This window comes from Rhipicephalus microplus, chromosome X (genome assembly GCF_043290135.1).
Source record: "Rhipicephalus microplus isolate Deutch F79 chromosome X, USDA_Rmic, whole genome shotgun sequence".
NCBI lineage: Eukaryota > Metazoa > Arthropoda > Arachnida > Ixodida > Ixodidae > Rhipicephalus > Rhipicephalus microplus.
The window spans coordinates 6,085,923-6,113,922 of NC_134710.1; the positions used below are offsets into that span (position 1 = coordinate 6,085,923).

A 28,000-nucleotide genomic window follows, 5' to 3' on the forward strand; every position below is an offset into this window, starting at 1 on the left:
GAGTGCACCTTATCACCATCCCGCCGTAGTTCACGTAACGAGGCACGTAGTAGCCGTCGAAAAGGATTATCACGTTGGTCGTGTTTCCCATGCGCTTGGCATGCAGGACGTTCGGGTTGCGGTGGTTAACCAGACTTCTCACGACGTCCGCCGGCTTTTCGTCTAGCGATATGCCCCTGATGAGGCCTTTGGACGTGTTCTCCGGAGCCGCGCTGTAGGCACTCGCTTTGAACTCACGGTCGCCAATTCACAGCTTGCAAATGCCTCCATATCGTCTAGCGCGATCTTCTGACGGCGTGCTTACCACAATAACGTTTTGTCGCTCATTGAGACAGACGCTGTCCTCCTCGGCTACCTCGCGCCCCACCCCTGCAGCGTTGCGTATGCAGCAGTGGACGCGGTCCTTCTGGTAGTGGGATACGTTGAAGCCATCCCGGGGTCGCACGATGATCTTGTAGTCATCCGTCGGCAGGTTGGGAATTCGGCTCGTCATGGTGATCGTCCGCATGTACTGCGTCGCTTTCTGTATAAACGCCGCCTTCTCGGTAGACGCTGGCGTTGCTTGCTGGTTCTTCGCCGGGTCGGCGTCTCCACCCGCCTTCTTGGTGTTTCGTTTGATCTCGCGCCATCCCTGCTCTTTTCCGAACTCCGTCGGCGATATCTCCTCCCCTTCGACTTGCACGAATTCCATTTCGGGCGCCGGCGCAGCGGATGGGGCACCCGCTTGCTCCGACGACTTGTCAGGCTTACCGTGCCTTGTCTACTGGCTTGACTGTCGTGCCAGCGAGGCGGTACGGGCAATCTACGAAAAGTGACCGAAACACGGGCTCACCTGCACAAATGATATCGGGAGAGACCGCAGGACTTTCGCAGTCACTTGGGAATACTCTGAACTGAATGGCTTGAAAGAAATCGCCGAAAACCATAGAAAATCTGCGGAGCCGATGCGACGCGCGTCCGCACACCGTGGCCCCCTAGCGGCCAACCCCACTCCTACGAATCTCCTGCATTTAAAGGTTGCCAGCTTGGCAGATCCACAGTTGAATTTGCAGAGTCAGACGCGGCAAATGCTAATGTAGACGTTATCATTACTTTCTCAGTAGGGTGGCTCAAAATACTACTTTTGCTGAAATAGCAGTGCTCATACTCTCACTGCACGATTTAGGGCATGTGGAATGGCTTCTGCATATATTTTTTGACCAAATGTAAGACTTCTTTTTCATACTGCTCATAACTTGGTCTTCCGTGAAAAAAACATGAATGTTTTCGTCCGTCTGCAGTATAGAACAGCATCACTGTACTTCGCTGCTTTTCATAGCCCGCCGTCCTAAGTTTGACTACTTTGGCACCATTTTTGTTCACGATGTATGTTAACGGCATGTCGAAGCGCACTGGAATCTGGTCGGCATTGCAATTTGCCCCAGTTGGTAGCCCTTTTCCCCCGTTTGTCCATCACGTAGCGCTGAAACTTGACAGGCTTCCCTTCAAAGCCAGTGAGCAGCTTCTGACACATGGAGGTTTGTCGTCTTAGGCTGAACCCAAACTGTTCCATAAGCATCTGCTTATCCCTGTCCTCTGTGATGAATTCAGCATCATCGTTTTTCAAAGTAAACATGGCATCGTGGCATCAGCAGGCTGCAAAAGCACTGTTTTGTTCTTCAAGAAAAAAATTCTTTGTACACTGGACAATCGAAACATATCTCCCATTTACATTTCTCGTGTATATGTTTTTTAAATGTGTTACTAATGCATGCTCAGTGATGTGATAGATGCGCCAGTATGGGAAGCCTGCTACATTTCATTCTTTATGCGCCAAAGCTGCCCCTAATGACAAAATACTATTGAAAAAACAGGCACAGTGCGTCACTGGCGGCAACGCGCGGTTAGGGGTGGCCTGTGACTTTCCAATCTTGCCACTTGCGAAGAAAAAAGAAAATCAGTTTCCGGAGGTAGTGAAAATCTTTCTGAAAAATGGCGAAAAAAGAGCGATTTAAAAAAAGTTATAGCTTAGCGATGGCGAGGCTGGGAGCCGGCTTTTTAGGCTCATCGGAGAGTATTTCTACATGTTTAATATTCCCGGCTGAACAAGCAAATGTTATAAGGTCGTTTCAAGGCCCCTGATTGGCTGTGGGCGCCATGTTGCCACAGCTTGCCTCGCCATTGGCCCGATGCTCGATCTGGGAGATTGTCGTTTGCTGCTTGTGCGTCGTAAAAACACTTTAACATGGCTGTTGAAAACCAATACTTTGTGACGTGTTGATGGCCCAATGATCACTTAAGATATAATTACACTTTAATTAGGAACTGTAAGTGGATACTCAATCGGATTACTACGAACGGGCACGTTGTCTACAAGCGCGGCATGTCACCGGAGTCGTCTTCAGGTCTAACTCCGCTGATGGCGAGACTAACTTTGCGGTCAAAAAAGACGCGCTAGTCCACTCGTGGAAACGTGCTTCTTCGCAGGCAACGAAGCACATCACTCGCTAGCCATTCGGAACTGGGGACGGGCATTCTGTGCATCTGGCAGCAGGCCCCACAGTCAAGCTCGTCAACCACCCCTCCACTGCCAAGATTGCTCGGAACAGCGACTAGCAGTTTCGCGAATCGGCACTCAAAAGTGCGATACATTTCGTGCATCGTCACCGAACGCCGCCGCCAAATGCATCACGTGCTCGCTGCACTGTTTACGCGGCCACGCACTTCGCGGTTATATGGAGTGCGGTCAGTAAGCTTTCTTGATGCGATTTAGACGTGCTTGGAGCCGTGCTTGGTATTGCCGCAAGCATCTATGAATGTTGTGAGACAATGAAAGCCTCGTAGATTAGCATTTCCGCAACCCCTAAAAACTGAAGCTCTTCGGGTGACCGCCGTGGTCACACCACGTACTAGATCGATACTTGAGCGCATCTGTAGTACTAGTCCTTGCTTGGTGAAGGAAAAACGCGACTCTCTGCAGCCCTTAACAAGATGTCAGGCCAGAAGACAACCAACTATACAACTCTTTTGCCATTACAAAAAAAAAAAAAAAGAAACAGTGTTGCTAGTCTTCAATAAAAATTCCATAGTGATTTATTTGTTCTTCAATAATAACTGCTCTCCTACATTATTCTGGCGGCCAGAATGCTGCACCAATTTGTAGTTGGTTGCATCCAATTTTAAAAAATGCACAGGAATGTTCAAAATTACTTTGGCTTACTATTCTGTGATGTTATACAAACATCTACAAACATGCAATATTGCACAGAACTTCTTAATTCAAACGAGTTCCTCCTCAGTTCACTGGTGTGTTTCACACGGTCAGTGTTCTACTTGGCAGTGAGCCTTAAGCTACTCTAAATGTCGTTTTTTCTGCTTCAAAACGCATTTTTGGCTGCTCCAAAATGCACTTTTTCCTGCTCCAAAAATCTGCTCCAAAACAGCTCAAGTCAATGCTGGCAAAACTGAAATCAGCTGCAAGCTGCCGTTCTATTTGCGGAGCAACACTAATGTGCAGAAGGCCAGTCTCTGTAGCCTTTGCTTCACTGTCAAGATAAGTTGTCGCCGAGTGTACAGAGCCTCTTCATCTTTCTCATCATACATTTCCCATGGCATCACAGTTGCCTCAGTTCCTAAGCATCCTGTTAGTTTCGAAACTTTCTCGTCATTGTTGACACTGTCTGCAAATCGAATAATGGAACTTAAATCATTCATTGATATTACCATCCCTAGCTTGCTGAAGACCTTCTTAAGCCTCGGCATTTCAAAATGTTGGAAAGCATGGCAAACATAGGCTTAATAGAGTAAGGAACAAAACATTTCAACAGACTCAGTTTGAAGCGCTTACACTAACAAGTAGAAACAAGCATAACGTCCTCAGATTACCTTAGGGTAAAAATTGGGTATGCAAAAGTTGCCCGACAATTTTCGTTATACAGCTGGCTGGAAGTTTTCTGAAAATGAACAGTAAGCATGGAACGCATTCAAGAAAGCATATTAGGGAGGTATGTTCACTGTGCTTGCTTTTGGAAAGGCTGTTTTTAAGCTATAAAAAAAAAAGACTTTATGATAAAAAGTATGAATATGGAAAACATGCACAAAGGAATACACCTTCCAAATATAACAAAAGAGAGATACTTTTAAAAATTTTGCCCTACCCTGTGCCCTTAAATTCTTAAGTAATTTCAAAGTTCAGAGATGCTGCAATCTCAAGGAAATAAAATGAAAAGTGTAGATCATTAAATTTCTGTTGGAACAACTGAGGTTTAGTTATAACAGTTGTGCTCTCTTTCTTTCAGCACTCGAGAAGCAGGTTGAGGCTAACACTAAGGAACAGAAGGACCTCCAGTCTCAGCTTGAGCACTGGAAAAGCCAGGAACGCGACTGGCAAGAGCGGATCAATGATGACGCTAAAGACCTGGAGAAAATGACTAGCCGCCAATCAGTACTGCTCAAGAAAGTAAGTGGCATTCGGTCGGTGGCGCTGTCCATGGCCGTGAAATTCTTGCTGCCATTGTATTAGCACCACCTGTCTGTTCAAAGCATACATTGAAACTCTAAGGGAATAGAAAATTTTAATGCTTCCATATTACTAGGGAACACATACACAGACACCAGAGAGAGAGAGCCCTGCCATGGTGGTCTAGTGTCTAAGGTACTCGGCTCCTGACCCGCAGGTAGCGGGATCGAATCCCGGTTGTGGTGGCTGTGTTTTCGATAGAGGCAGAAATGTTGTAGGCCCATGTGCTCGGATTTGGTTGCACGTTAAAGAACCCCAGGTGGTCTAAATTTCCGGAGCCCTCCACTACGACGTCTCTCATAATCATATGATGGTTTTGAGACGTGAAACCCCACATATCAATCAATCAGAAAAAGAGACTGGACAACTGTACCTAATGACTCATTGATCTTTGTCATTTGGTTTGGAATGACAAATGTATGGATGGGCAGTCTTATTCGCATTAACTATGGTGAGCACTTCAGATTCAGACTTGTGTTGCTAATGGCGATGTGGACGTTGTGATCATTAGCACAGTGCCATGGTTCAACACATTGCTTCTGTTGAAGTAGCAGAGCACACGTGTGACAGAGTGCACTGGTGTTGAATGGTATGAAAATTTTTTTGTTCTGAAAGTAACCTTTATTTTTATGCTGCTGTAGATTTGAGATTTGGTGCTTAAAAAGCCGTAACCTGGGACCAATTAGAATTTTCCTTTTTCAAAACCAGCATTTTCGTGGCCGCATGCTCCCAAGGTTGCTCCAAATCATATTTTTGTTCTTGCACCTCTGAAAATTTTCTGATGAGACTGCATGTATGACTTTAATAGGTAAGTTTATTTTGCGAATAATGCAAGCACCAGTGATAATACTGTAAGGCATAGTGCCGCATGTATACAGTTGAGCCCACTTATAATGAACCTGAGCGTGACACAGCATTCGTTCGCTGTATCCCGAAGTTTGTAGTAAATGAAACACAGCTTTTAAAAAAAGTTGCGGGTGAAAACAAACATTTTTTGCCCCAAAAAGTCCGTGATGCACATGTTTCGAAGAACAGAAGCGATAAGGGCGGTCTTGAGTTCATTTAAAACGGCAGGGTGCTCATTCGCCGAGGTCCGTGGCATAAGCTGCATGAGGCACTGGCTCCAAAGTTTCGTCGTTCTCGCAATCCGATTCCTCCAAATCGCTCTCGCTACCTACTTCATTCACTATGCCCTAATCTCTGCACGGTTCGGCAGTGTCGGCATCATCATTGGCCGTAATTAAACCATCGCAATAGATTTCCTACCCACTCTCCCAGGTCAGAGTCGACGACGCGCTGCCACAAATCCCCACCGCATTTCGGAAGCTTCGGGCTCGGCATCGGGCCTGACGTCGCCGAAGTTGGCCTCGCGAAAACAGTGTCGTGCACATTTAGCCATCACCGCCGCCCACGAAATGTTCACCATCTCCACAGCTGAAAACCGGGACGCCCGAAGCAGCAAATAGGCTGCCAGGTTGTCAACAGCTATGAGCAAGCGCTCCGCAACGCGGCACCTAACGCGGCACCTAACGCGTGGATTACGTTCAAGCCAAGCGGTCACACTTTCGACATTTTGTTGAGCGGCACGAAAAAGCGTGCTAGTCCTCCTGTCGACCATCATGACCACACGCGCACACCAAGAGCGAGCAAGACGCGCACACGCGACACACATGCCAGAACGCGTGGAACAGCTCTGGGCCCGTTTCCAGTCAGAAAACGAAACTAATTCGAGCAAGCGTGGCGGACGTCGCGGAGGGGTGGAGACGAAGGAAGGGTTTGTGATCAAGAGAGGTGAGCAGACCTGCGAGAGAAGGGCAAAGAATTGCGATAAAGAGAGAGGAGGATGCTGCGGGAGGGCAACCTTGAAAACCAAAACACATGTGAAGGAGGCAGGTCGGGTAGCTTGCTTGAAAGGTCCGGGAAACTCGCACGTAGAAAAACTTGAAAAGAGTGCATGGCCACCTGAATTGGTGCAGGCGGCGGTGTTCGAAGAATCGGCGGTCGTGGTAAAAAAATTGTTTGTTGCGCCGGCGGGTTTGCTAGCCTCACGAACTTAGATATTTCGCGAATCGTTTCTCGCAAGTTGACAGCAATTTTGCACTTCCACCCACGTGCGGAAGGCATGTTCAGCCGAGTGCAAAGTGAGCGAGAACAAGTCTTAACAACGAAACGAATTGCAGATTATCAGAGTCTGTGGGGTAGCGTACGCGCGTGCGACAGTCAGTGCACACGCGTGCACTACGCGCGTGCACTGATTGTCGGATACAGTTGGTGCCCGACAATGTTGGCAAATGGTCTGGTCACTCCAGGCCGGCGACGCCAACATTAGTACCAGCGATCAAAAACAGGGTAGATAGCCAACCAGTCTTCGAAAGATCGGTGGCAGTGTGAAAACACGGGCTTTGTCTGGCGATGTAGCGAGGGGACAATGGACGGAGGGGTGCGTAGCAAAAAGCGGTCGGAGAGAGTGGCAGCTAAAGGGGCGCGGAGGCAGGGTCGGCATTTAACAATAAGAATGTGTGGGCACCTCGCGGATGCCTGATCGGTGGTCGAAATTGTTTTCCCGGGAAGTCCGCAGACCGCCGACTCCGTTCGCTGTAACCGACCAGTGACGTTCTGAGACGTTCGGTTAAGTGTGATTTTGTGCCATTGAATCAACGTATATTTTCACGGTCATAATGATGTTGTTCGTTTTAAGCGAAAGTTCGTTTTAGTGGGGCCGTTATATGTGAGCTCGACTGTAAATGTAAATATGTTTCACCCACTGATAAACTCATTGACGGTCGACGAACATGTTTGCTCTAATTGTGTTGTGAGTGTTTTTGTAATCTGAGTGTTAATTTGGCTGAGAACAAGTTCATCGAGTGCAATCCCTCAGAGTGTATTTTTTTATTTATCATTTAATTGTTACGAGTGAATCTACAGAGCAGTCCACCTATATAATGCTATCAAAGGGCCAATGCAATCCCATCATTATAATCGATCATCGTTATAATTTGGCTGAGAAAAGAAAGACAAAAGAAAGGTCAAAACATTTTAATTGCATGCAAATAAGGTAGTGCAACTCCAAAATAATTTTTTGTAGAAAATCCGCAGTCTGTCAGCTTTGATTGGTACACAAGAAGCTTGCGCTCATCATTCTCAAGAGCATTAAGGTGCTGCATGTAGCTGAGTGGGAGGTCCTTCGCGAAAACGATGTCCTGGAGAGATTGCATTATGCGCTGGTCTTTCTGCGATGACAGTACCTGGGTAGGCTGCTCTCACCACTGTCCTCAACACGTATAGAGTTTCAGGGAACCACATATAGAGTTTCAGGGAACCACAAAAATTTATGTGTAATCCGGGCATTGTGTATTCGAAAAGCTAAGATTACAGGCAGTGACACCTAGCCTTGCTCTAAACACGGCAACAGACTGCCGAGAATGAGTACACCACGGCAAGACCTTGTACCTCTGCAAGGAAGGTAGATTAGGCTTGTGAAAATATTAGAATGCTTTGAATATTCAATTGAATACACCCAAACCTCGTTATAACGTAATGGCATATAACAAAATAATGGATATAACGAAGTAAATGAAATTCCCCTTGAAAGCTCTATTAGAACCATGCATTTTAAACCTCAATGTAACATAGTAAAATTGACCGGTAAATGGATATAACGAACTAAATTGGTCTATCACGCGGTCTATAAAAAAAAATAAACGACCGTAGTGTTTTAAGTCTACCGTTTTCTGCGGAGTTTAATGCTCGTTTGGTGCGACTCTTTCAAAACTCCCGCGCCGACCTTACAGCCACGCCCCACGCGGCCGAGAAAGTCGTCCTCCTCACACAGCCAGCGGAGAGGATTGAGGAAGCGCTCAGCGAGTCACATGACCGAAAAGCGGCGCTGCAGTGCAAAGTGATTTCCCTCTCATGACGGCAATGACTGCGTCTCCGCTGCTACCATGGCTGCTACCCTCTGCTTCGAGAACTCTCCGCGACTGCTTTTTTTCTCTCTTTCTCTCTCTCTCTCTCCATGCGCGACCTTGAAATGAGAAGGGTCTCTGTGCGCAGAGACGGCGCGTCACAGATTGGAATTTGAGAGAGAGCAAACAATCCGCTACAGTCTTCTCTTTCCTTTTCTTCTTTTCCTTCCGCGCGCTGAGAGGTGCTGCCGCGGGATTGGGCATGGAGCTGAGCATTTTCGGAGCACTGTATGTTCGAATGAACCGTCGCAAGTGCTTGCGCGTTCGAATCACAGGGCGTTTTTGTCCATTAGAATACACATAGCTGTGACAGGACCTCAGCGTGAGTTCGAATTAACCGTAAGTTCGAATTAAGCATGTTCAAATTAATGAGATTCGACTGAGTTTATTTTCCGTGGCACGCGTGGTCACGTAGCGGTACATCGGGCCGCGAGGCGGTTTCTTTCTTAGCATGCTTATAGGTGTGCGCCCATCTGAGCATACATTATCACAAACTGTTATAATCGATATAACGAAATAATGGGTATAACGAAATAATTGTGGCTCCCCTTCAACTTCGTTATAATGAGGTATGAGTGGAGCAGAGTATTTAAATTTGCTTTGATTTGATTTTAACTATTGAAAATTTCGAAGTATTCGCAATGAACAAATAGGTATATATTAATCCGCATACAACTGTCTGTAAAGATAGTCTCACTCCAGTGTAGGGCTGCTAAACCGTCAAAACACCTATCCAGGGAAATTCGCTGTGGTGCGAAGTGCCCCTTCGAATTTAAAAGGACTCTGCAACACTTATTGAACATGGTCAGAAATCCCTGCCAATCGGTTGTTGAGGCGCTGCCAAGAACACGCGAGGCAAATATAGCGCAGCCCCCGGCCTGCATTCACAATAAATTCTCAAAGGCAGCTAAAAATTGCTCTCTTTTCTCGGCAAATGACACAAGTTCAAAAATCACTTGTCACAGGCATTGGCTGATTTGAGCATGACACGCTCGGTTGTTACTGAGGCCCCCCCTTGTCCACGCGTATTTCCTCAATCGTACTGAAAGGCCTCGTATTTGAAGACAAAATAAAAAAAGAGAAAAAGTGCGGAAGGTCACGCGGCGTGCATGACGTTTTTCTTTTCCCCGTGCCATCTTTCCCTTCTTGGCTTACAGCTCTTTTGTCCAGACGAGAAGAGAGAATGCAATTGCAGTGTGCGACAAATCTTTGGAACTCTGCTCATACTGGACTGATTCCAAAAATTTTTTGGCGATGAATTCGTGAGGCAATAAGCTTCTGTAGTGTCTCTATGGCTACTTGAAAAAGTGTTTCAGGGCCCCTTTAAATGAGCATGTCACTCTCGAATCAATTCATCATTTTATTAAACTTAAAAGCTTGTTATGATGGCTTATATGCTCTAAGTATGATACATTTTTACATCTTACCTATTTTACTGGTTATCACTCACATGCTACTGAAACTCAAATCCTGCAACTACTCAAGGTTGTTTAGACTTCCTTTGAACGAAAAAAGAAAATACATTTGCATAGAACCCCTACTTCAATTAAAAAAAATATTTTACAGGCTAGTTATGTCATGATAAACATTCCCTTTTTTTTCTGTCATTCGAATTTGATTTGAAATTATTCGAACAAAATAACTGTTCGCGTCGAATTCGCTTCGAATCTTAAGTTCACTATTTGCTCAAGCCTAAGGTAGATTAAATTAGTTTTGCCAGTGGTAACTAATGGCAGCATTACTTATTTGGAGGAGGTGCGGGCAAATCTCTATTATCAACCTTTAAAAAAATCTAATCAAACGCTCATCTTTCTACCGACAAATAGAGTCTAAACAGAGTCCGAAAATCGCCTGCGCATGAAAACGAAACCGACACCGCGTTGCCAACGACCTCTCTTTAGAAGAGTCAGGCAGTGTAGAATGCCTTTGTGTGCAACTAAGCTGTGTGCGTTGTGATTTGTTGCCTTGTGAAGTGCAACCAGTGGTGTCCCGCTCTTATTATGAATGCTGATGTCAATTGAAAGCAATTTTGCTTGGTGAAAACAGCTTCGTCACACCCTTATGCATGTAGAGAAGCCTGTGACTGCGAGCACGACGAAGGCAGGGGATCAGCTGTATGTCAACTAGGAAAAGTTTTCACGCATTGTAAACAAGAAAATATAAGCTTTTCGGCCAGCTGAAGTTACATTAGTGTATAGACCTTAACAAGGTAACGACCCTAAATACTTCTGCACGCGATTTAGGCGTATGTAAATGTGCATGAACTTCTAGGATAATAAATTTTACATTCTAAGAAGACTTCCAATATGCGTTCTCACTCTCTACTTTTTGAATCGTCAACCTAGGGGAATGTGAATTTATATTTTGCACTCGTGAATATTCGTTTGACGTTTGATTGAAGTAAGAATGGTTCTTGTTTTGGATAGAATCTGAGTCGTCGTAAGATGCGGGGTTGGCGTAAAACTGTGTCGTGTGACGAAGGTTTTTAATGCATTATTTCTGTGAGTGTTGTTTCGGGACCGAACTGATTCGTCTTAAAATGCGGGTCATTGGAAAACCAGGGTACCTATAATCGAAGTTCCTCTGTACACACAGCATCGCCTCATCACTGAAGCTCTCGGATGTTTCCCCAACATTGTTTGCTTGAAGTAAGTGGTTCAGACATGGCGCATCTTCTGTAAGCTCTGACCACAACTCCAACAGCTCTTCGTCGACAGACATTTTGCAGGCCTTTTGTCATATCACTTTGGAAGTTTGCAAGGAAAGCTCCTCTTTTTTTCATTTCCTTGAAAGAAGTGCACTTGACTTCTTTTCTAAGGGGGCTGACAGGGTTTAGGATGCATAGTGGCGCATGCCATTGGCATGGAGAGCCATTTTTGGTGGGCACTGCTGTTGTATTCAATTGTTATAGATGATGTCGCGGCACTAGAGCATTGTCATCAGCAGTTTATTTTACCATAGAAAGCATACAAAAGTGGATGGTGTCATCATTCATCGATATATCAGATATTTATTTCTTTTTTATTCATTTATTTAGTCAATACTTCTGACTTTTATGTGAAGTCATAGGCAGGAGTGGGTTACAAATATATAGATTTTATATTACATTTTCCAATGCAGGGAAACATCAGAAAGGACTTATAACAAAAACAATTCATTGAAGTAGAAAAAAAAAGGTCTAGAAGTGTTGTAACTTAAAAACATTAAAACATGAGTCATTGTAACATTTTTTCCCTTTTGCCCTTGATTTCCTGATGCCCTTGGTAATTTGCATCTTGGTAATTTCACGAAATCATTTAAAGTGGTGTGATGAAGATCAGACATTAGGAGTGAGTGCGTTTCCAGGCTTTGGCGTCAGCCGGTGCCGGGATAAGAACACTCAAATGGTAGACGTCATCGCTACTAGTGCATCGTCACTCAAGATGGTAAGCATGGAATGTATCACAATGGACGCGTCGCACTAGTGTCAATGTCACAAGGGCACTCCATTTTCCATGAAGCTCTCGTTTGCTGTTTGCCGTCGAAATTACATATCTTTGACAGGATAGACGTGATTCATGACCAAGAGGACCAATGCACACCGAGCAATCGAATGAAGTTAACATCTCAATTTTGAAATTAGATGTCAGTGCTTCATTAAGAGACAAGGAAGGCAAGGTCACAACTAACATGGATAGGATAGGTGAGGTAGCTGAGGAGTTCTTGAGAGATTTGGACAGCAGCCTAAACAACCAAGATGATATGGGAAAAGGCAGTATTAGCACAGAGTAATATGAAATCCCACTAGTAATCACAGGGGCAGTAAAGGAAGACCCAGAGGGAATGCAAAGAGGCAAAGCTGCTGGTGAGGACAAGCTAACATCATACTTGTTAAAAGATGGTGGAGAGATGGTGTTAGAAAAACTGGCGACCTTTTGTACAAAATGTCTCTTGACGAAGAGTGTGACAGAATCTTGGAAGAATGAACATTAGATTAATCTGAAAGAAAGGGGACGCCAAGAGCTTGAAAATTACAGGCTGATCAACATACTGTCTGTTGCCTACTATCTGTTTATTGAATAGCTAATAAAATTAAGGGCAGACGCTCCTCGAAAAAACTTTTTTATTTATTTTTATTTATTTACAGTACCTTACAGAGCCCTCGAGGGGCATTGTGTAAGGGGGGCGGTACAGATATTATGTTAGAAAAATATATGGCAGCGTCTCCTGTGCCGCGCGGTGCAGCAGCCCCACACAGAAGTGGCTCCTGCGCCGCACGGAAGTGACGTCACTTAAAAAATTATTACCTAATGCTTGTTAAATGTGTAAATTATTCGTGTGCAATGCATTAAACCTAAAAAAATTTTACTAAGCAGGTGTTTAACGAGTCAATTAGCCTAGGTTTGTTATTTAAATACATATTACAAGTATTTTAAATACAGGCGGCGCCTTGGGCGCTGCGGCTCCGAAAGGTAAACACAGGGAGATGGTAGCCGCCTGCAATATGTTTGGTCGTGAAAACTCCGATGAAATCGTGGCTGTAGTGTTGTGCGTTTACACCAGATGGCCTTCCGAGTCATTAAACTTACAATAGATGGCGCCACTGTGCTCGTGTGTATATAAACGATACTTGCTGATTAAACTGGGTTATTGTCATGGATCGTACAGTGGTGTAGCGTGGTTACTTTCACGTGTCGCCGTGCCGGCTACACGACATTCTGGCGACGAGGGTGGCTTCCACGGGCATTTTGCCACCTCCTCCTTTTCTGGCTACCCCCGGCACGCCCGATGCGCCATGGGCCCGATGGTTACGACTGTTCGAAAGGTTTCTGCTGGCGTCCGGAGCGAACGAGCTACCCGCACCCCGTCGCCGAGCCCTCCTGCTGCACTGTCTGGGGACGGAAGGACAGCGCATTTTCGACGCGCTTCCACCTAGTACGACGCAAACCAAGGCAGAGACAACGAGTGCTGCACCCGGTGTCACGTCCACGCCAGATGCCGCCGCTGGAATCATTGGAACCACTGCACCTACTGGAACGCAAGACATGACCACGGAAGCCCTACGCCCACCCGACGAGTACGACGTAGCCGTTGAGATGCTTTCGAAGCATTTCGCCGCCCCTTGCAACGTCCGCCTTCAATGCCATCGATTCCAGGAGCATCGTCAACTGCCGGGTGAGCCCATCACTGATTTCGCCGTAGCGCTTCGGGAGTTAGCAGCTCTTTGCGATTTCGCCACTCAAGCGGAAGAAAACCTGTGTGAACAGTTTGTAGCAGGCGTCACGTGCCCGCGGCTACGAGAGCGATTGCTGCTGGAGGGCGATAACCTTACGTTCGATCATGCTGTCGAGGTAGCATGGCTTCGTGAGCAAACCCAGCGTGAATCCGAAGCCTTCGCCAATCCTGTGCAGCGCATTCAGCAGCAGTTGCGAGACAGCTCAGCCAGGCACGATCGACGAGATAACGGCGATAATGGCACACGCCTCCCGGGCCGTCACCACTTCAGCTGCTCACGCGTGTACAGCGCACCTTCACCTGATATGAATGCCGCCGCCGCTGCTGTCCCCGGGCCTAGAAATGTAAATGCCTGCGGAAACTGCGGCGCAGCACGGTGTTCGCCTACGGAATGTCCCGTGCGCGGTCGCACATGTTTTGCCTGCGGACGCCGCGGCCATTTTAAGAGAGCATGTCGCAGCTACCGTTGCGGCCGAGAAGGGTATTCTGCAGAGGTCCAGGAAATCGTTCCGGAAGAGGATGCTACCAGTGTCATTAGCATCTTGGCGGTCCGTACTGATAAGAGCACAGGCGTATACGTGGATGTCAATGTCACGTCAGTTACCGCGACGACACGCGTGCGTACCATGAACTTTTTGGTGGACACAGGCTCGGCCGTGTCTATTATGGGTGAGCACCAATTCCAAGGCTTGTTCGCAAACGCAGTACAATTGACAAGTTCCCATCTTACATTGCTGGATTTTTCGCGCAGGAAGATTCCCGTTCTCGGGTCATTTCAGGCCACAGTCACATACAAGGGGAAAGAAGCCATTGTAACTTTTCATGTTACGCCATGTGGTACATCTCTCCTTGGCCTGGATGCGGTTCAAGCCCTTGGCCTTCGCATCATGGGAGAGGAATTGCGCTGCCTGCAAATGTCCACGCAGGAATGCCGAGAGCTTCCAGCAATGAGTTCAGGCCTTCCCCAAAGCCCCAGGCATGAATAACCCCTTGGCCCTCCCAAGTTTGGAATGCCGCCAACACTGTGGGCAAAGTTTGGTCACTTGTTTTTGCCTGGCCTGGGACTTGTAAGAGGTGTGCAACACAAAGTTGAGATGAAAACTTCCATCGCGCCAGTCGCACAGAAGCTGAGACCCCTACCATTTTCAGTCCGCCAGCCAGTCTTTGACGAGATTGAGAAGCTACTTGCTGCTGATGTCATTGAGAGAGTCAATGCTTCCGAGTGGGTATCTCCTATTGTAGCAGCCCGCAAAGCAGATGGTAGCATTCGACTGTGTGTGTCGATCTCCGGGAACCCAACAAAGCTATAGTAGCAGACAACTTCTCTTTGCCTCATATGGAGGAGCTGCTTCATGCCCTCAATGGAGCCCGCTGCTTTTCCAAGGTGGACCTGGCATCAGCCTACTACCAGGTTGTGCTGCACCCAGACAGCAGGGACCTAACTTCATTTATAACTCACGATGGCCTCTTTAGATTCAAGAGGGTCTGCTTCGGGTTGGCATCGGCACCAGCTGCGTTTCAGCAGATCATGACGAAAATTCTTGGAGGTTGCAAAGGGGTCTTATGCTACTTAGATGACATAATCATTTTTGGCAAGACTGAGAGCGAACACAGGCAAAACCTGGAGCAAGTGCTGGAACGAATAGCAGAAGCTGGGCTCAAGCTCAACGAAAAATGCGTCTTCAACACGTCGGAGCTGTCGTTCTTAGGACATCGCGTCAGCGCAGAGGGTATAGCACCGCTCCAGACCAAGATTGATGCAATCATCAATGCTCCTGCGCCTAGAGATGCAGCCACGCTACGCTCCTTTTTGGGGCTAGTTGAATACTATTCCAAATTCGTGCCGCGACTGGCAGAGCAAGTAGAGCCAATGTGTCGTCTACTTCGCAAAGACGTGCACTTCGACTGGGATGACGCTGTCAAAGAGAGCTTCGCGGGAGTAAAAAGACTTCTAGCATCCCACAAGGTCCTCTGAATGTTTGACCCGATGCTACCTGTCATTGTCGTAACAGATGCCTCTGCGTACGGTCTCGGTGCCGTACTGCAGCAAGTGGAGGGGTCCCATGTGCGTACTGTGGCATTTGCATCGCGGACATTAACAGAGACAGAACGAAAATACTCGGCTGGAGAGCGCGAGGCCCTTGCCTGTCTGTGGGCCTGCGAGAAGTGGCACGTTTACCTCTGGGGCAGATCATTTACTCTACTGACAGATCACCAGGCTTTGGTGGCACTGCTCTCATCCCGTAGCACAGGACAGCGGCCACTTCGTATTGCAAGGTGGACCGCACGACTGCTGCGCTACAACTTCAAAATACAGTACCGCAGCGGAGCCCACAACCAGGTAGCAGATGCCTTGTCCAGACTGCCCGTGCCAGACACAGAAGGGGGCTTCCATGTTGATGAAGAGGTTGTGCCCTTGGTTACACCGTCTGTACATCGGGAGAATCTTCAGGTTGCTACCGCGGAGGATGACATACTACGGCAGGTAATGCAATTTATTCAGTCATCATGGCCAACAAAGAAAAGACTTGCCGCAGAACTGACTCTGTATTACGAAATACGAGACGAGCTCTCGGTAGTAGATGGGTTGCTTCTGCGCACAGAATGCGTTGTAGTGCCTGCCAAGCTAAGGGATACATTCATCCAGTTAGCTCATGAGTCACACCCGGGAATTGTGAAGACTAAGCAGCGCATCAGGGAGAAGTACTGGTGGCCTTGCCTTGACAAGCATGTGGAGGCCGCCGTCCGGAGTTGCAGCGCCTGTCAAGCCTCGGACAAGAGTGTCAAGAACTGGCAAGCCCCACTACAGCCTGTCCCGCTTCCTGACAGGCCTTGGGACAAAATATCAATAGACGTCATGGGCCCTTTTGAACGTGCACCGGCCGACTGTTGATTTGTCATCGTGGTAGGGGACTACTTCTCCAGATGGCCAAAGATTGCGTTCTGCAGTGACATCACTTCTCGCCTGGTGATCAACTTTCTGCTTGCTGTCTTTGCGCGAGAGGGTTACCCTACTGAACTAGTCTCAGATCACGGCCGACAGTTTACGTCGAGTGAATTCGAGTGCTTCACTTCACTTCACTTCACTTTATTTCCTTAAGGACCCCCGAGGGGGTATTACATAAGGGGTGGGTTAACAAATAAAGTTCTGTTATTTTTTTTTTTATTGACACGGCTTTTCATTGTGAAAGATGTGCAGACAGTTGGTCGAAAAAATGTTGATGGACAGGAAATGGCCACGACGTCGTGGGGAAGATCATTCCAGTCGTTTGCAGTCCGTACAAAAAAGGACATAGAAAAAGTGGTCGTTCTAATGCGTGGACGGGCAACTTGAAGTGGATGTCTAGTGCAGTGAGATATGCGGGCTAGTGGAACAATGTAGGGATGACGGAATGGGCTGTGAAAAATTTTCTGAAACAGGCAAAGGCTGGAAATGCGACGGCGAACGTCAAGGTTTAAAAGAGCAGATTCTTTTTTGAGGGATGATACACTAATATTATACGAATACGAAGAATGAATGAACCTAGTAGCGCGGTTTTGAACTGCCTCAAGTGAGTCGATGAGATATGCTTGGTGTGGGTTCGAGATTGCAGAGGCATATTCCAATTTAGAGTGAATAAGGGATTTGTAGGCCTGTAACTTGACGTCCTGCGGGGCGTGCCGAAGGTGACGTTTCAGAAAACCTAGGGATTTGTTTGCAGATGATATAATGTTGGTAACATGCAGGCGCCAGTTAAGATCATTGCACAGGGTGACACCGAGATACTTATATGATTGCACGTGTTCGAGGGTGACGTTAGCGATTGAGTAAGGGAACAAAGAAGGGTTGCTACGGCGGTGGAAAGAGACTATTTTACATTTGTTAGGGTTAAGTTTCATAAGCCAGCTTTCACACCAGTCCTGCACGCGGTTAAGGTCATCTTGAATAGCGGTTTGATCTGTCGGGTTAGTGATTGAGTGCTAGATTACACAGTCGTCAGCAAACAAACGGATACTGGAGAAGACATGCGAAGCTAAATCATTAATATAAATTAAGAAGAGAAGGGGACCAAGAACGGAGCCTTGGTGGACACCTGATGTTACTGGAAGGGGGTTAGAGGGCACGTCATCAATTGAAACAAACTGGGAGCGGTTAGTTAGAAATTCCTCAATCCAAGCTAAAACATCGAGATGTATATTTAAAGATCTAAGTTTCATTAGCAGTCGCTTATGAGGTACCTTGTCGAACGCTTTCGAGAAATCCAGAAATAATACGTCAGTCGGCAGGTTAGTATCTAAACTTGTGTGCAGATCCTGGACAAAATGGCTAATTGGGTTTCGCAAGAGTAACCCTTACGGAACCCGTGCTGGGCAGGATGGAAGAAGTTATTGGCATCAAGAAAGTGAATGATTTGGGTGTAAATGACGTGTTCCATGATTTTACAGGGTACGCTTGTTAGAGAGATTGGGCGATAATTTAGGGGGCTGTCTTTGTTACCTGATTTGAAGACCGGAGTGACCTTCTCCACCTTCCAGTCGTCTGGTAAGATGCCTGTGCGAAGTGACTGTGAGAATAATAATGACAAAATCACTGAAAAAATAGATTTTGTGTTTTTAAGAATTTTAGTATTGATTTCGTCCACACCTGCTGAGGAAGACAGTTTCAATTTTTCGATAACAGACAAAACACCCGATGGAATAAATGTGATAGGCGACATAAAAGACTGGAAACATTTCGGTAACGCAGGGAACGGTATGTGGGTTTCGTTGGTAAAAACAGATGAAAAGGCAGCATTGAAAAGTTCAACGACGTCCGTGGTACTCATATCATCGCCAGCTTCATTTTTCAATGCAACCGTATGGGATTCCTGGGGGTTAATGATTTTCCAAAATTTCCTGGGATTATTGGTTAGAATCTTGGGTAAATCTTTGTGAAAAAACGAGTGTTTTGCGCTGCGTATGGCGAGGAAATACGCTATACGGAAATACGCTTCCTTGCAGACAGGGGCATCAAGCATTTCTTCTCGGCAGTTTACCACCCTCAAGCCAATGGCTTAGTGGAAATATTCAACAGGGTCTTGAAATCGTATATACAACTAGCTCTCCTAGAGCAGCGACCAATCAAGACCACAGTTATAGAGTACCTGGGTATTTACCGAGCCACACCCCACAGCGCCACTGGCATCTCTCCAGCAGTGTTGCTTCATGGCCGCCACATGAGGACATCATTAGATGTTGTTGGCCAGCCATCAGCGGATTTCGTCACCCATCCCGCCCGTGAACTGCGTAGACTTCGGCGTCGTGTCTGCGAATACCAACAAAGAAATAAGGCGTATGCAGACAAGCGAAGAGCAGCCCGGGAGCCCAAATTTAAAGTGGGGGCCTACGTGCGGGTAAAACGCCTGGTAGCTGGAATAAAAGGCACCCCTAGTTTTGGGGCTCTACTCAAAATACTGAGGCGGGTAGGACGATGGTCATTCCACTTGGAGGACGGCCGTACCTGGAATGCCTCCCAACTGTCGGCTGTACCCCATGAAGCTGTTCACGAAGAAACGGGGGCAAGACAAGAACCGCCGTGGGCGAACATGGAGAGAGACGGGTCGGCAGGAAACGCCACAGCACGAAAACCGTCCTCGAAGGCAAAGAGCCACATGACCCAAAATATCCCAATACAGGAAGCTGCACAGTCTCCGGGGGGGTCAGCACTGCCTCCTCATACGCCAAGCCCACCACGGCCTCCACCAACGGGGAACACGACCGCAGGACTGGGTGCTCATCGTGCCGACGAACCAGAGGTCGTCCATCAGCCAGAAGAGCAGCCGGTGCCCCTCCGTCGCTCTACACGGGAGCGAAGACAACCAGAGAGACTCGGGGACCATGTGCAGTGACTTGTTTACGGTGGAGACTTACTATAGTTTTCTGTGACGGGTAGGGACTGTTTCTTTTCTATGCACATAATCTGTGTTCTATTATCAAGGGAGGGGGTAGATGTAGTGTTGTGCGTTTACACCAGATGGCCTTCTGAGTCATTGGACTCACAATAGATGGCACCACTGAGCTTGTGTGTATATAAACGATACTCGCTGATTAAACTGGGTTATCGTCATGGATTGTACAGTGGTGTAGCGTGGTTACTTTCACGTGTCGCCGTGCCGGCTACACGACAGTGGCCATGGCCTAGGCCAGTCCCAAGGAAGACTGGAGTGTCGTCGCTGCTTCATGTGATTGCTGGATGCTTAGTTGAACCTGGTGGTTGGAGCTAGCGCGGCCGTCCACCGCGCCGCAGCTTCATCTGAGTGTGTGTGCCACAAAGTTTCTCAGTATGATGTGCAGATTACAGTGGTTGGACGTACTGCATTTTCTAGATTGCAATGCCAAGCGTGGTGTTTTCAAAGATGAAAGTGTGCTTGCTGCCGAGTTTTGCTTGTCGCGAAGGACAAGGTCGACGATGAAATAAATGCTTTCGCACAATTCACGTGTGACTGACCGGACGCACATGCATGAAACCCGAGTGCGTCGGCGAAGTGTTCATACGGTGGATGGAAACAACTTTATTGTAATGTTCTTACGAAGCCTGTGATCTACGAAGGCCAGAGCTACTGCATTGCCATCTGTTTTGTCAAGTGCGAACACGTACGGCCGTTCTCATCTGTTGCTACGTGCATGCTCCCGTGTTGTCACAGGCCGCGCGTGTTATTGAGCTAGGCAGACAAGCTGTTTTGTAGTTAGATGGGCTAACGCCGTCAGCACTTGCCCTTGGGCATTGTTTATCAAGTGCTGATCGCCTAGAACATTGTGGTGACACGTCAGTATCTTTAAAGAAAGCGGCCTGCTGGTTACCTCGTCAGGTGATGGTACACTGAACGACATAAAAAGAGTTGCCCGAGACTATGTTGCAGTGCACCTTTCTCTCATCAAAAATTTGATAAACCGTGAAAATCAACATTCCTGAAACCTGTGCCGAAGAAACCAATGCAGCCAGCTGCATTCGAGTTTTTGTGTCCTTTTCAGTCTCGCCGATTAAGAGCACTAATTCGCAAAACACTTTATCATAATAAATATAGTCAATCCAATAATTAAGGGCCTGTGGACTGGACCACCACCAGCAGCAAGTCGGGCTGATGAGGAGGCGCAAATGTTAAAACAATACATGCGTGAAAAAAAAAAAAAGAGGAAGTGTCGATAACTGCAATGGGACTTGAGCCACTGACCTCACCAGTTGTTGTGTTACTTTAACCAACTACGCCACAACTGCCGATCAGTTTGAGATGGCAAACAAGCCGGTTATGTATTGTTGTCACGCTAAACCTGACTAGCATTTTTGTTCACTCTTTCATTTGGACGTAATTTTAACTGCTTTTATCGTCATGTCTAGACGTACCGCTAGACACTCCCGACTATTCAAAACGCTTAACCGGAAAATGCATGACCTCACTTCCGTGCGGCGCAGCAGCCGTTTCTGTGGGGGGGTGGCTCGTGCGCCGCGCGGCACAGCAGCCTCTGCCAAAATATATATACATATATATCTATACGTACATAGGCAAATGTTGAATATAATAAGAAATGCAGTTCAACTTATGAACATGTAAGCAAAATACATACTAGAAAAGTATGTATGATTTCTAGTCATAGACACTTGAAAATTTTGTTATTAATATAGTTTTTCATGGATATTTCAAATATACAATCACTTTTTGTGTAGCTGTTATAGTTAAGTTACGCCATGTACAATAGCAAAAAGTTACATGTTTTGCGGGTACTCTTTTATGTACTTAACTTTCAGTAAAAGCATTGTCTCTGATCTTATTTGACGCTTGGTAGATTGTAAAGTGCAAATATCTATCCAGATATGTCACAGAAATATTGGAACCAAGGAAAAAAAAAATCGTATTGGATGACTAATATGTTCAATCTCCTTTGAAACAATAACCTAATATTTTCACTACTAATCCTGATAGACATTGCAATTTCAAGTATATATTTGCATTCTGCATGTGTTGAATATGCATGCAAGTTTCGTTATTATACAATAAGTATAAGTGTCTAAAAGGCTGCCGGAAAATGGGAAATTGTCAAAAAAGAAATGAAAATGAGAAAAACAAGTTTAAAAGTTTGGAAAGTTGGCATTTATTAGGAAGCCATATTTTTTTGCATCAGATGGGACACAATAGAAAGCATCTTGCACTGAATGCTCGGAAGACTGAGAATCGCACAGAATTGTGAAAGTTGGTCATGGCCTGCTCCTATAGCGCGTGCTGCCAGAACTGCCTTCAACGTTTACAGCAAAGCTATCACGCGAACTGCCGCTGTCGAAACGAGTGCTCGTCCCTTGGTCCCTGGCCGAAGTAGTACGCCGCGACGCGTGCGTGAATGAAAGTGTAGATTCAGGGCAATCAGTATTTTCACAGCACAATTCGAGGAATGCCGAAAGCCCTTTGCGCTTTCCAGCTACCTTGGACGCCGAGTTCACGTTCGCGGCATGTTGGGCATAGCGCACCTGTCACGAGGGCAGTCAGCGCATCGATTTCGCAAAGCAGCGTGTTGGCAGTAGCAGCGCCTTCTGGTCTATGTTCACTCTCGAATCCGCTTTTCATTCGGGATGCACTGACGAATTCCAGGGCAGCAGCTTTTTCACAACCACTGTCGACGCGGGGTTCGTTGTCAGTTAGGCCTATCCGAAGTCTGGGCATTGGTCGGCGGTGACATCGGCGTTCGCTGTCGCTTTGGGAAGCGTCCGACGCTGTCTCCCCCGATACTTGGAGAGAGTTCTGAACTTTCGATTATCTAGACTGCGCTTTTCGGGGCTTGCCATGACGCAAAACTGCAGAGGGAGAGAGAAACAACTTTATTTAAGTGAAAAAAATTCACAGAGGAATGACGATCAGGTCGTGCCTGGCCGCCACCTCCTCAGCTCGCTGTATGGCCCGGAGCTGTAATTCTAGGACAGTGTACTAGAAGGGAAAGTGTGCCATGTGGCGCCAGAAAGAGGGTCCCTCTAGCGATTATGGCTCCGCGTGCAATTAGAGGGCGCTGCTGGCTAAAGGAGCGCTATGTTCGCTGCCGTGATGGCTGTGTGAGCGGGCTGTGTGGCCGATTTGTGTTTTGTTCCGAGTTGTCGTCTTGGCATTTTATGCAATGAATGCCACCTAATTGTGAAATTCATCTTTTCGGCGTAGGCACTAGCCGTTCTCTCGCTATAACAAGCGTACACAAAAGCACTCGACTACAATTCGGTGAGATCGTTTACTGCAGCCGAACTTGTTTCTTTTTGAAGTTAATAAATTTTATATAGTAGTGATGTACTTTCAAATAATATTAGGTGAATTTCAACGTATGAACCTAAAGAGCTTAAGTATCTATTTTTTGCATAAAAGTGTCTGTGTTCGTTCCTCAGTCATTTATATCTTTTACATTGCTTCGCATAGTAAATGGTCGGGAAGCGTCCATGGAAGGCCTCTAATTCTTTCAGCTACTGCTTCTTCAGATAACTGCTCATATTTTGCTTTTTGGCTCAAGCTAATTTTTGCCCTGCTAAGCTTGGGTTTCGTTCTCCGAAGAATATGCCGTATATTCCAAGGACTTTGTTTGGTAAACATCTTCTGACATCGTCTTCTGGAAAGCTGGTTGAGTATCAGCTCTCTCTGATATTTGCAGTGAACACAAGCACTGAGGTCGTTTACTACAAGCATGCAGTTCTTCGAGGAGAACACCCCATTAAACGATGGGCATTTACTAGCTAAAGGCTTCATTCCCACGCCGGGACACAAAGTCAATTTGCTCACATTGTTTATCAGCAACTCTGCCTCTTCTCGTGCTACAAGTTCCTCTTGGCGCCACTTCTTTCCTTGGCTTGCAACCCAGCACCTCCACCAGTGTCGCGGTTCAACGTAGGTACTTCACTGAGACGTTGAGTTCGAGAACCGACGGCGTGCGTTTTTATGCAGGAGCCAAGAGCAGGAGAGCTAAGCAAAAGCACGTCGTCTTCTTCAGTGTCCCTTTTTACGAGGTTGTTGGCGCGCCTATCATCTTCGTTCTTTGTTTCGGGTGCGGCAATATTTTCAGAAGTGAAAGATTATAGTCCAAGGATGACAATACAACCGAAAAGAAAAAAGTGCAAAAATTTTCCGGAAAACCGTGACTTTTAGACCCGCGTCTCCCTTTAAGACGAATCAAGAGTTCAATCAATCTAAGGACCAAGCAGGATTTTGTAAAGGCTTTTCCACAATAGACTATATTTGTACCTTGAATCAGGTGTTAGTGAAATGCGCAGAATACAACCAACCTCTATACATAGAAATTTATGTAGCGCGAGGTGAAAAAACGAACACAGGAAAGAATAGTGTACACTTGTGGACACTAGCTAAGTGTACACCGGACAAGTGTACTAAGCTAGTGTACACTTGTCCAGTGGCTCGCTGCAAAGCATGCATTTGCACTTGAAACTGATGTGTTCAACTCGCTTTCTTGTACATTAACTGCGTGTGCCACTCACACCCCTAGACCTGCAGTAAGCTTGGCATCAAAACGTCTGTGCAGTTCTCGCTTTGATACCACAGTGTTCTTTACGACGTCTTCATGATGTCTGACCCGTTTCAAGTTCCGCACACTCCACCCGCTTTGAATTGCGCGCACTTCATCACTAGATGGCGTACACGCATGTTATGCTTATATAAGTGTTCTTTTCGCAATAAAAATTTTCACTTGCTAATAATTGCTCATCCTGTGTACTTTCTGGGTGTTTGTACTTTCTGGTACCTGTTTCATCATGAACTTATACGAACATGCCCAATTGACAGTCATCCTAAATGTAAATTTTCTTTTGGTTAACCTCTTGGCCTTTCACTCAACCTTATTTTCTCTCTATGCAGTAGACTCTCAGTAAGCAGAAATATGTTAAATGGAACTGCTGCTTAAATGGAACTAGTGCATCCGACAGAATTGGTTTCGTTCCAGCATTCTGCACCAGTGGTCATTTCTCAATAAATGAAACTTCTGGTAAATGAATCCTATTTTCTGGGTTCCTCCTTCAGGTTCCATTAATCGAGAGCCTACTGTACTAATATCCTTTTATAGATGATCACGCTACCTGGAGCAATGCAGAACACTTTAAACACAATATTCAAGCCATGACTTTGTCTGAACTCTTAGGAGTACCCTGGTGCTCTTATTGTACTTGAAAAACCACATTGCTTTGCAAACACAGCATCTACTATTGTGTATACAATAAAAATTTATGAAGGAGACATGAAAAACAGTAGGGAGCAATGGATAAGCCACGCACGATGCAAAACTGTTGCAGCCCTGCTTGCCATAAATGCTCCATGCTAGAATGTTTTGTTGGGCTAGTTGGCTCATTCTGACAAAAAGCGAAGGAAGGGGACAGGATAGAGTGTCAACTTGCAACTGAGCTCCCTTTTTTTAGCTATTTTTACAAATAAAGTCAGTTGCGAGTTGACCATCTATCCTGTCTCCTTCCTTTCTTTCCCCTCTGCGTGGGTTGTGTTCTTCGCTCTTAGTCTGGGGCCATGCTGTAGCAATAGGTGATGCTGCAATAGATAAGTATCTCAGGCAGTCATCGTAAAAGGAGCGACCTTTTTGGCTCTAATGTACATGCCCGATCAAAAATTCCGCCATATCCACGAAGTGAATGATGATGAGTGGGCGAAGCTCCGGAGGTAAACCTGGTAAACCATGAATCCTCTGTACATTTTGCCCACTCGATTTTATTACATCGCTCCCCCTAGCGTACGTCGCCGCACTAAATCGAACGATTGCCTTCAACCAATGACACGCGCCATATGTGACATCATTCCTATTTTATAAGATCTCGCGTCTTTCATCAACTACAAGTACCGCTTTCTAGTTTATAACATCTTGCATCTTTTCATCATCAGCTACAAGTACCACCATCTAGTAAACACTACAAGAACTAAACGAGAGGTGGCTACATACAGGAGACGGTACCGCCATCTAGTGAACACTGCAAGAACTAAACTAGAGGTGGCTACATACAGGGGACGGTACCGCCATCTAGTGAACACTGCAAGAACTAAACTAGAGGTGGCTGCATACAGGCTACAGGGGACGCACAGCCCACGCCCTAAGGAGCTTCGCCCCTAAAAAAAAAAAAGACAGTATGCATTGGACATTGCTTGCGTGCGCACAGATTGTCAACTCAGTGTTACAAGAGCGCTTAAACTGGAGTTTTCCGTTCAATCCTGTTGCATTTTTCAGTTTTCTTTATATATTGGATTGTGTCAAGAAGCTCGATTAAAAGTGATGAAAATTAAAAGAAAAAAAATCTTGTGTTACAACCGAGTAAGTACGAGGCTCATTTTTTCTACTTTTTTGGGATTTCAGAAAGAAGAGTGCACACGCAAGATACGAGAACTCGGTTCATTACCTGCAGATGCATTTGAGAAGTATCAGAATCTAAGCTTAAAACAGGTGAGTCATCAAATTTTTGTGATCTCTTTAACTCTATCGGTACCGCGCGAAAATGGTTATTTTTCATATGTCTTGAGTAGATGGTTTTTGCTAATTTGAAATGTACCGCAGCATGTATTGCAACATACAAAATTTCACGCAATGAAACGCTTTTTTCAAAATATATATGCTGTAAAGCAACAAAAATATTTTTGAGGGAATAAAAAAAAGGAAAGGGCAATTTTTAGTTGCCGGCTGGTAAACAGTGCAACAAAGAAGTATATATGCAAAAATATTCAACACAAATAAAATTCAGAATATACATAAGCAGAAAAATGACCCAAGAATAGTATAAAAAATAATAAATATTGCACAAATTGTTTCTATTCATATAGACAAAAATCGGAACCGAGGTGCTCCTTCATAGCTGTGCCATGTGCTAAAGCATTGCTTGGTTTTTCGCGAGACACAAGTGAACTTGAACACTTTTCTCAGTAATTTTTTTTTTTTTCGATTAGAGCTTCCAGGTGTTCGAATGCCCAAAATGTGAATAATCCCTTTATAGATGACATGTACCATGAACTTCGCTTTCTTCAAGCGCCACTTTTTTCCACGAGCCACCTCATTCTGCATAAGTTGACATTCTAATACATGTATTCAAGCCTAGTTCTTTGCATCTTGGACATCCTATTGAAAGGAAAAACAATATCACGCCCAGTTCTAAAACTTTTCGCGCTGATCTGTAGTAAGGGCCACAGTGTTAGAAGTATTTTAGGAGGACCTAGAGCGCCTACCGAAGCGGAGAACTTCTGTCTCCGCTTTGCAGAGAGGACCAGAGATGGCGCCACAATGATCGTGGCTCAGGCACAGAGGTCGCTTCGGGGCCGCAAAGGAACTTGGGGGGGGGGGGGGATAACAGCTAGTGCCTTTGTTTGATAACGAGTGCAAAAGTAAATAAATTAATAAAAGTGGTGAGCAATGACTACATTTTGACGATACAGCGTAGCTAGCCGTGGAAAATGTTTAATTCATCGCATTGAATGTTTGCAATAGGAGCACGTGTTTTCCCATGCAAAAACATCGGATCATGAATTCGAACATGTGACGGCAAAGTTCCGTGTAATTATGACAAAAGTTAGTTCTTGGTTGAAATAATGTTTGTGGTACAGTCAACTGCCGATTTTTTGGACATCTTCGCGGCACCGTCACGAGCCCTATAGAATCAATGTATAAGGAAGTCTGAAATTTCAAACACTCGCACCCCCTGGAGTCCAATTTTCCGGACTTTTTGACGCGACGGAAGGTCGGAAACCACCACTGATCTCCAGTGGTGGTTTCCACCACAACTGCGTCGCACGCGATTACGATCGCGTAAATGAGCGCGCTGGTCTACTGTGGCGGCATCTGTTGCTTGGGCTCGTTGATCGTTAGCGGAGAAACACACACGGTCTCCGAGATTCCTAACATTGGCTGTGTTTATCATGCAAGGGAGGTTCGCTGCCAATCGAAACTATCCACCTGAAAATTTTTTGGCGCCAATAAAGTTACTTTCGCTTTACCGCTTCTGCTCGTGCGTGCCACTCTGGCTTTCCGCGCAGCGCTTTCGCAAAGCGTTTCACCACTTCGAACTAGAACTAATCGTCACACACCGATTTGGTCTGGCCACACTGGCTATCTTGAATGTTTACCAGCGCCACCTCCAGAGTACCCGAGGCACCGTCGCCTGCCGTCGCGCCGTTTTTTTTACGCAGCCCACATGGTGTTTGGCTAGCCTAGTGCGTCGTTGTGAGATCATGTGTAGTGTGCTCTGAAACGCTAAGCCTAGGTGTTTCGACGCTCGTCAGCAAACTCCTTTCAGCAAACTCCACATCGTGAAAATTTCGCTTGCCTGCGATGGCCCCCACTCCGCCTTCGTCGT

At 46.1% G+C, this 28,000-nt stretch overlaps 1 protein-coding gene across 2 annotated transcripts in view; it reads left to right on the top strand.

Moving 5' to 3' along the window:
• The window catches only part of SMC3 (structural maintenance of chromosomes 3), a 310,016-nt gene that overhangs the window by 177,884 nt on the left and 104,132 nt on the right, over positions 1-28,000 (top strand). For both annotated transcript variants that reach the window (XM_037426550.2, XM_037426551.2), the window contains exons 24-25: positions 4,278-4,438; positions 26,017-26,103. In XM_037426550.2, coding sequence (XP_037282447.1) covers positions 4,278-4,438; positions 26,017-26,103 — 248 coding nt within the window. The remainder of the gene's footprint in view (positions 1-4,277; positions 4,439-26,016; positions 26,104-28,000) is intronic.